At 42.4% G+C, this 9,350-nt stretch overlaps 1 protein-coding gene across 1 annotated transcript; it reads right to left on the reverse strand.

The window, feature by feature from the left end:
- Positions 1–1,900: 1,900 nt before the first annotated feature.
- Positions 1,901–6,830, reverse strand: LOC140949004 (uncharacterized). The gene is made up of 3 exons (XM_073398260.1): positions 6,719–6,830; positions 2,807–6,062; positions 1,901–2,642 (listed from the first exon to the last, which is right to left on the reverse strand). The coding sequence occupies exons 1-3, from the start codon at positions 6,828–6,830 to the stop codon at positions 1,901–1,903; spliced, it is 4,110 nt and encodes a 1,369-aa protein (XP_073254361.1).
- Between the last annotated feature and the right edge of the window lie 2,520 nt (positions 6,831–9,350).

The following is a 9,350-nucleotide window of genomic DNA, read 5'->3' on the forward strand; positions in this document are numbered from 1 at the left end:
TCCGCAAACACCCATTACACCGACTCTAAAACAGTCTCCCCAGACTCCTTCAAGCAGTAAAAAACCCAAGTTGTCCTTTAAGACCGGATCCAAGGCAAAGCGTTTGTTACCCAAGACTCCTAAACAGAAAACACCTAAAAGCAAAACAAAGCCTAAGACTCCTTCACCTACTTTTAGTACTTCGGAAGAAGAAGAAGACTTTGCGGCTGAATCACCTTGGGAAAAAGCGAAGGAGAGTATTAAAAAATCATTTAACGAGGCTGCGAAAAGGGCCCAAGAAAGAGCATTAAAGAAAATCGCACCAGCCCCTGGGTGGAAACCGTTTGGGACACCGACGAAAAGAAAACTCCATGGGAAAGACTGGTAAAAAGAGGACAAAGGTTCGCAGAAAAAGACGACAACGAGGAGGGAAGTTTGATCTTCAAAAATTAATTGAAAAAACAGGCAAAGAGTTTCATTGGCCTAAAATGAACTATACGGGGCCTGGGACCCGTTTGGAGGCAAGATTGAAGAGGGGGGACCGAGGAGTCAATCGATTAGACGAGATTTCCAAAATCCATGACATCGACTATTCCAAAGCGAAGAATTTAAAGGATAAGTGGAAGGCAGATGATAAAATGATTCGCGCTATTACTAATCTCCCAGGCAAGAAAACGACGCAAGAACGTGTAGTGAAGACAATTATGCAGGCAAAACGTAAACTAAAACTGTAACTTTTTTCTTTATTGCTGATTAAATTTTGTTTACATTTAAAGTGTCTTGTTTTAATTCTTGGTAAAATGTAACTGAATCGCACATTGACTATCTGATTGAAATTCAACTAGATTGCCATTTAATTCTTTGAGCGTGATTTCAACCTCTTCCCAATGATTGTCTTGTACCTCGTAAAAGTGTTCTCGGGTGGGTGAAAACGCATAGCGTTCTCTTCCTTGAGGCGCGTAGTACACTTGACCCAGTGATTGCGTGACGGTCACGCTGTTAGCGGTCACTTTGGCTGTGACTTCCAGGGGTCTGGGGTGAAGGTTTAAGGCTTGTTCAAAACTTTGATTGAGGTTAATAAAACGCCAATCGGAAAGGGTACTTAAATGAAGCCAATTGCCAAGTATTTGGGTGGGTTTTCCCGCCTCCAAAGAACTGGCTCCTTTAGTGTGATTGGGGTAGCTATGTACCAAATTGGGTCCCATGCTATCGGCTTGATTAGACTTGGTATTTATCCAATGCAATGTTTCCGCCAACGGTTTGTAGATACAAATTGAATTGTCCGTATGACTATGACTTAAGACGAGTTCCGGTTGCACCCCGTCTTTGTTCCACTCTAAGGCATGCCAACGGGCTGAACTAAACTGAAAACCATCATCCAAACTTGCGTGCGCTGTTTCTTCTATTCTATGTTTCACTGTATTAAAAAAATCCACCCCTTCATGACAGGCGCCTGCTTTTTCCCATTCACGTAAATCACTTGCACTGATATAGCCTTTTTGCGACACATCGGATTGACCTGCTTTTTCAGTCTCAGCCCATAATTCCATTAAATTCACATCGGCACTTTGCAAGTCTTTAAATAAAGCCATTTTAGGGAGAATCGCCGAAGCAATCGATACTTTCCATCCTTGTCCCGGTAACATTAACTGGGGTTTGACTTTAAAGTGATTGGCCACATTACCAGCATAGCTTTTGGTAACATCGCTTACGAGGGTTACGTAAATATTCGACATAATGTCGATAAAGAATAAGTGTTACCCCTTAGGACGCCCTCTATTTATAGTCACAGACCACACACAATGTTCTAAGAGTCGCGACTTTGTTTATTTCGTCATGTCATCTCCCTGTCGATCACATGTTACAAAGCCTAATTTGTTAAAAAAACATGCAAATGTTCTTTGTTTTTTAAAAAAATCCTTTACAATGAAAGCAAAAGTTCTACGTCGTCACCAAACCAGTTGTAGCCATAAGGGTAGGACACACGTGTGGTGCGATCGATGACCCGTTTATCAAAGACCAGTCCGTAACGTTTTACTCTCTCTATCAGTCGTATGCGCTTCGTGGTTTGGTTTCGTTCAAAGAAATTGGGAGTGACAATGTCCATGTTTCGGCGCTGGTCTTGTGGGTCATCCAGTTCTTTCAAGATGTTGTCTTTCATGGTCTGGTAATTCAATGTTTGTAGCGCTGCATAATTTAAGGAAAAGCCACGAACTTTACACTCGGTCTTGCCACTGCGTTTGAGGTAGCCGTAGTTCTTGGCTCCACCACTGACAAATTCCACGATGGGGTCCCCACTCACTTCGTCTGTAAATTCACCTAAAAATTCACCCAGAGGTAAATCCACTTGCCCTGGTTTCCATCGGTAGATGACACTGTCCGTGGCGTAATACAACACACGCTCTTTCAAGGTGTCGAGAGCCCCATACAACTTCAGGCGTGCGTGAGAGGTAGTGAATGCCGCGATGAACACATTTGTTTTAACGCTACGTTCATACTCTTCTTCAGCCATGGTGGTGACGACCTCCATAAGATCTTCGTTACAGATGCGCACAGCTGAGATCTCGTAGGCGGGATCATCCAGGAGGTTAAACAACTGGTGGGGGGAGGTGATCACATGCGTCTGTGGTTTATTTTGGCGCTCACCAAATTTTCCCCATAGGCTGCAAGAGAAAAAACACACAGAAACTATAAGTTTCACAAAAAATTATAAGTTTGTTACTGTTTTCTCAAAGGTGTGCAGATTATAATTTTTTCTTAGTTGCAGTAAAACACGGCAAGTTAACTTTTTTAAAATGCAGACTTTGACTGCAATTAAGGTACTCACGAATTCAGAAGCATTTTGGCAACCGCTTTCCGTCCTGAGTTCTCTGCCACATTCTCGAGTTTGATGCCCTCATGGTCTTCATAGCGTTTCACATAAGCCGCTTTCTGCTCAGGCGTCTCACAACCTGCTGGCCATCCGGCACTTTCTTGTTTTAGTTTCAGCCAAGTGTTCACATAGTCTTTGAACAAACCCACGCGTCTGTTCTCAGGGGTAAAGTGCCAAACTTCGTGAATCTTGAGGATCTGATATCCTTTCTCCACTGCTTTCTGTAATTCGGGAGTACACCACGTACCGCGCAGCGTTCTTTCTTGCGTACTATGACCACACATGTTGCTTCGCTCGAGCCAAGGTTTTTCTTGCTGCTCTTTCACGCACTTGCCACAGAGTGGGAATGTTAATTTACCCCCTTCTCGAACGGGAAGGACCGGGTGAAACAACCGGTCGGGGCCTATGACATCGACTTGAGCGATTCCAAAGTAGCTGTGGATATCTTGATTGGAGGGATTTAGGTATATCTCCGGTAGGCCCACAGGATACTCACAGTACTTATTCACATACGGGTACAAAGAAGTGAAATCTTGATATCTTATTTCTTCGCCAGGCTCCGCTTTCGCGTACAAGGTTGTAGCACCGGTTCTACCACCAAAAAACGCGTCTCTGGGTTCTAGAGGGGGAACAGCTTCATAGGTTTTCAAGAATGCTTGCAGGTCAGGATCTGTTTTCTTGTCTTTCTTGTACTCACATTCCCATTTTTCTACCACGGTGTACCCTGCGGCTCTCAACATCTGTGCTTTTCTCACAGTGGCCTCATAGACTTCCTCTACGGTTCGATCGGGGTGACAGTTTCTCGTGACATCTCGTTTCTCTTTAAAACACCGCTTACAACCGTGGAACCAACAGCCTTGAAACTCGTACACCGTCCGAGTTTCCTGATCAAAGCCATCCACAAAATATGCCTGCGCCGGGGTTAAGACTTTGACTTCACCGTCCCTTGAATTTCTCACGTGCTGAATTCTTCCCATGCCACCCACTTTCGAATCTTCAAATTCTAACCATTCAATTGCTTCTTGGCTTTGGTTGACCTGATGTTTTCGCCATCCGTTGCGGGGTTCCAAGGCGATCAGATTAGGTTTCAAAAACATTTTTTGGAACACTCGGAAGGCAGTACTGGCAATAGTCACGCAGCTGGTTAAGGGGTTCACCCCAGTCAGGTCTTCCATCTCCCTCACAAAGGCAAGACAAGCTTCTTTCAGGACTTGAACATCGCTTTTCAGGTAGGCAGAAAGTTCTCTCTGATAATCAAACACTGCACCGCTTTGGACTTTGTCTGCGTGCCAAGTCAGGAAAGCTTTACGCTTCTTCTCGGACATGAGGTCAGGTTCGTAAGCGTCTGCGGGAGGGTACGAACCACAATAACTGTAATATTGCGGACGAATCCACGTGTAAGGAAAATATCCCTTGTGTAACTCTCTCAAGTTAAAGGTGGCAGGTAGTTTCTCCAGTGGCATGTTGAAGAAATTCAACGAGTCTTTGAACACCAGATTTCCACATTCAAAGGACAACATTTTAGCCCCTTGATTTAAAATTTTCTCCAAACTACACCCCTGTTTGTAGAGCGTATCCTGTATAAACGCACCATCAAACCCTCGCATATTGTGAGCCACCACGACTACTTGCCGTTCTTGCTCATTCACGACCGTGTTTTTCTTCAAATCTTGCAACATTTCTTCCACCGTGTCCGCCTCATAAAACGTATCGTCATCTTCATACATCCAACCTGACTTATGAACCTCAAATTCCTTCTTCTCATTTACACTACACTCCAAATCCACAAAGCACAGCAGAGGTTTCAGCGGAGGGCGACTGATTTCTTCTTCCGCGTCTGAGGCTTCATAGTCTTCTTCCACGACACGGAGACCTGTTTGTTTTTTGTCCTCGGTCAAGGGCTGAATGAAACAATCGTGATTCACATTAGTGACTATTCTACAGACGCGGCACTTGGCTTGGTAGCACTGATGTTTTTTCTTGTCTTTGACCTCATACACCTTACAACACTCCAAACACTTTCTAAACCGCTCGCAGATGCTTTTTTGACCTCGCTGTTTTTGCCGATGCGCCTCAAAACATTCAGGACCATAAAACTTCACATGACACCGTTCGCAGAACACTTCAGGAGTGACCCACTTGGCAAAATTAGGACACGTCTTGTTTCTACGACGGCAGCCGGAGCAGTTCTGTCCGAAGCAATTATGGCTAGCGCTATTCTCGTTGCTGTACGCCTTCTCGCAGTGTCGACAAAAGTAATTTCGGTTGAGGAGCGCTGGAATGCTAGTCACGCCATGGTAGTGGTTCTCTGTTTTCAGGAGAGCAATCACCTTCGGAGCCTGATCAAACAGTCGGTCTTTAAAAAGAATCTTTCCTTTAATCCCTTCCAAGACAATCAGCTGGTACTCTGGCCCAAGATACTCTTGAAACCGCTTCAATTCTTCCCGACCACAAGGAGCTTCCGCTACACCAGCGTCTTGATGCAACTTTTTAGCTAAAAATTCTTGCATACTACGACCTCTTTTTAAATGATCAAACAGAACGTCATTGTCGACTCTGGCTTTGACTGTTACTATTGCTCGAGCAGCACATAACTGGTCTTTGTTCTTAATCTGAATGATGCACTGTCTTTGCTTTAACAGTGTCTCATACGACATCCGCCCCGGATTATGCTTCTTACCACGGCTGGTACCTCCTCGTCCGGAATGTTTGAAAAAATTCAATTCCACATAAAACTCACCCTCAGTCACATCAATATCTTCGGCAGAATTTAACTGCTTGGCTAGTTTCTCCATCCATTCGCTGGAACGCTGATTGTTTTGAACCCAATCGGTTAAAGGAATCACAGGGCTTCGTGTCCACACATGAGTACCGCTTCCATGGTGTACCGCCAATTGCAACGAATAATATTCCGGTACAAGCCCTCGCTCACGCACCACGTTCAACAAACCTTGCCTAAACCCTTCAGCCATCGCTTCACCCAACAACTCCTCTGCAGGCGCTCTCAATTGCTCGAGTCTTAACCGTGCCCGATCTAATACCGCCGTCTGTTGCTGCCATGATCGTGCACCACCAATCATTTGAAAGTTTGCTCGAAACAGCGGATTGTTTCCCTGTTGGTCAGCCCTACGACTCGCTGCCAAACATACATCCTCTTCACCATCTGACATTAACCGATCGCCCTGACTAGCCGACCACTCAGTCATGTCCTCTGAAATAAAGAGGAAAGACATTTTTCAGTGGTTTTTGTCTTTATTTTTGTTTTAAACGGCAGACTTTTTACGCATTGTGTCTTCTAATTTTGTGTTCAAAGGGTGCAACACTATGTGCACGGTACGATTCATTTCAACTAAAATTATTTGCAGTAAAAACACGGCAAGTTAACTTTTTAAACGGCAGACTTTTTACGCATTGTGTCTTCTAATTTTGTGTTCAAAGGGTGCAACACTATGTGCACGGTCCGATTCATTTCAACTAAAATTATTTGCAGTAAAAACACGGCAAGTTAACTTTTTAAACGGCAGACTTTTTACGCATTGTGTCTTCTAATTTTATGTTCAAAGGGTGCAACACTATGTGCACGGTACGATTCATTTCAACCAAAATTATTTGCAGTAAAAACACGGCAAGTTAACTTTTTAAACGGCAGACTTTTTACGCATTGTGTCTTCTAATTTTGTGTTCAAAGGGTGCAACACTATGTGCACGGTACGATTTATTTCAACTAAAATTATTTGCAGTAAAAACACGGCAAGTTAACTTTTTAAACGGCAGACTTTTTACGCATTGTGTCTTCTAATTTTATGTTCAATTCCCATACATTTGTTTGTAAATGCAAGTAAAACCGCTTCATTTTAGTTCACTTACCGTTACTTCCAATAGTTTGTTCGAATAACGCTTCATCTAAAGAGTCATTCATCAATGCATTTCCATCACTTTGCGACCAAGGACTTTCTTCCATAGGGCCCGAAGACTCCATCGCGGACAAACAGTAAACACTGAATGACTCTCAAACGCTAATATGCTATACTATAAGGCACGCTGAACTTAAAGGTTAAGGTCAGCACGTGTATAGCATGACTAAATTTGGGTTGAGGTCAAGGTCAGTTAAGGTCACCACGTGCAATAAACCATTTGAAACCGGTTCACCTACGTGCTTAGGTGAAGGTTGTTCAAGGTCGCCTTAAGTTGTTTTTGCTGACTCAACAGAATTTGCATGCGAAAACCACTGACTGGAACAATTTATTTAAGTCTCAGCTCATTTTGCCACCCCTGTCTGAGTTCATTTGACAAGCTCAGCTCATAAAATTATTTCCCGGGACACAATAAATGTAACACGCAAAGTTTCTTTATTAATAAACCTAGAACAGCCGCTAGGAACGTATTAGATTTTCTAATAAAATCTGCCCTTTTCCTCTGCTTTTTCAAAAACCTAAGCTCATTTTGCCACCCCTGTCTGAGTTCATTTGACAAGCTCAGCTCATAAAATTATTTCCCGGGACACAATAAATGTAACACGCAAAGTTTCTTTATTAATAAACCTAGAACAGCCGCTAGGAACGTATTAGATTTTCTAATAAAATCTGCCCTTTTCGTCTGCTTTTTCAAAAACCTAATTTACAAAGTAGGACTTCTGAGAATGGTTAGTCCATCTCGCCTAGCCAGTCATAAACTTCAAAAAATTCCACATACACTTGTCTACAATGTTCTCTCGCTTGCAGTCGATATCTTGGTGTGGCATGTAAAAAGTAAAAATAACCTGAATTGTGATAATTGTCGATAGAGAGTTCCGTGGAAGCTAATCTTAAGCAATGCGAACACAAAAATTCATCGCTATAAGTATTGACCCACATTACAAAATTACAAAACGGTCTTTGCTCTAATTCAGCCAAACATGATCTGAAACACAAACAAACAAAAAAATCTAATCATCCCAGACCCAAAAATGGCGGTCGACATAGTTGGTAAACGCATTTCTATGACCACGCCAAAAATATAATAAGTCGTCAAACCAATGTATCCTAAATCCTAGAACTTTTCCGATTTCTTTGATCACACCAAGACACGATCTACAATGAAAAATCATAGAATTCATCATCGCGAAACAGAAACGGCATTTCTACTCTTAAATGCGCATACGTACGCTCAAAACGATCTAACGCTTCGTCTGCGTTTTCAATATACGGGTGGTTCAATAAATACAAATCATCAATGGTTACATGAAATAAAGCAATTCGTGTTCTACAAGTGCATTGTTCAGCAGAATAAGCCCATTCGGTGAGGCCACAGATAGGTAAACTTCGAATATCTTGCAGGCATTTTCTAAAATTAAAAATAAACACCTAAGGATTCCAGTACCCGATTTTCTAAATATAAAATTTTACGCAACACACTTTTGCCCGCATACAATTGAAAAATTTGTTGTCTTTCTAATTCAAAATCTACAACTTCATTTCTATCTAACTTTGTCTGTCCTTCAATCGTGACTCCTTCCACCGCGAGTCTCATGCAATGTGAGCAGCGAAAATGTTCGCTAAACGATACCCACAAAGTCGAGTGACACAATTTGCGAGTTTTTAGTGCTTGTAAGGTTTTTCTGTGCAAGAAAAAAACAATTTTTTACTCTTAGAAGTCTTAAAAGTTTAAACGACGGCGCGCGCGCATAGGATACAAAACATTCATTTTACGTTCTTCGGCGTTTTTGTCTACAAAATTTCCTTGTAATTTCAAGCGCCATCCGTCTAAGGTTAAACGATTTCGTGTAACTCTTTTACATTGCAAACAGGTAGAATTGTCTCTTGTCACATGCATCCATTTCGTTTTTCGGCAATACGTTAACTCTTTTAGCTGCTTGAGCCCGTTTACAACATTTCTAAAACAAGAAAAAACTAACATTCAACAAGCGTGTCTAAAAACACGTTTTTCATTCTAACATCATAAGATACACTTTGGTCTTGACGCTCAACCACTCTACATCTCTGATCCAAAAGAGCGAAACCAGTACTTGTCTAAAAACGCAACATTGCTCGGGTAAATCTTTGAGCTCGAAAACCATGCTTCGATAAAACACATTTCTTTGCACACATACCTGAACTTGATGCGATGTTCTTGACGAAATATGTTTCGTTGTTGTTCATAGTCTCGGGCTTCAAGTTGTTTGGCAAGCGGATGCCAAGGCACCAGGAAGGTTCTGGCCATCAGCGCTGGATTAGGTACGGCTTGTAAGGCAAGTTCTTGAAGAGTCTTCATCATGCTGGAAAAGTGCTTCTGCTTCGTTCGAAGGATGTCCAATGACTGATGAAAAAGCACGTGCAAGGTATTACCTTAAACACGGCCTGTTACTATGACGATGTGACATAATAAACGGTGATTGGTGCGGTTGGAAGTAGGATTAATCTAATTGCAAATGAGCGGCTTTTTCGAGCCGGCTTCCAGGTAATTAGTTCGCTCTCTTTTGACTTTGATAAAACATGACCGCCTTTTTCAAGTTTTGCGACAG

Source organism: Porites lutea, chromosome 9 (assembly GCF_958299795.1).
Source record: "Porites lutea chromosome 9, jaPorLute2.1, whole genome shotgun sequence".
In the NCBI taxonomy this organism is placed as follows: Eukaryota; Metazoa; Cnidaria; class Anthozoa; order Scleractinia; family Poritidae; genus Porites; species Porites lutea.

Bases quoted from the DNA above. Each gene is read 5' to 3' on its own strand.
- LOC140949004 (XM_073398260.1), bottom strand. From the start codon at position 6,830: ATGGAGTCTTCGGGCCCTATGGAAGAAAGTCCTTGGTCGCAAAGTGAT. The intron at 6,063-6,718 runs GTAAGTGAACTA...TCTTTATTTCAG, and splicing joins ACAAACTATTGGAAGTAACG to AGGACATGACTGAGTGGTCG. The intron at 2,643-2,806 runs GTGAGTACCTTA...TTTCTCTTGCAG, and splicing joins GCCAAAATGCTTCTGAATTC to CCTATGGGGAAAATTTGGTG.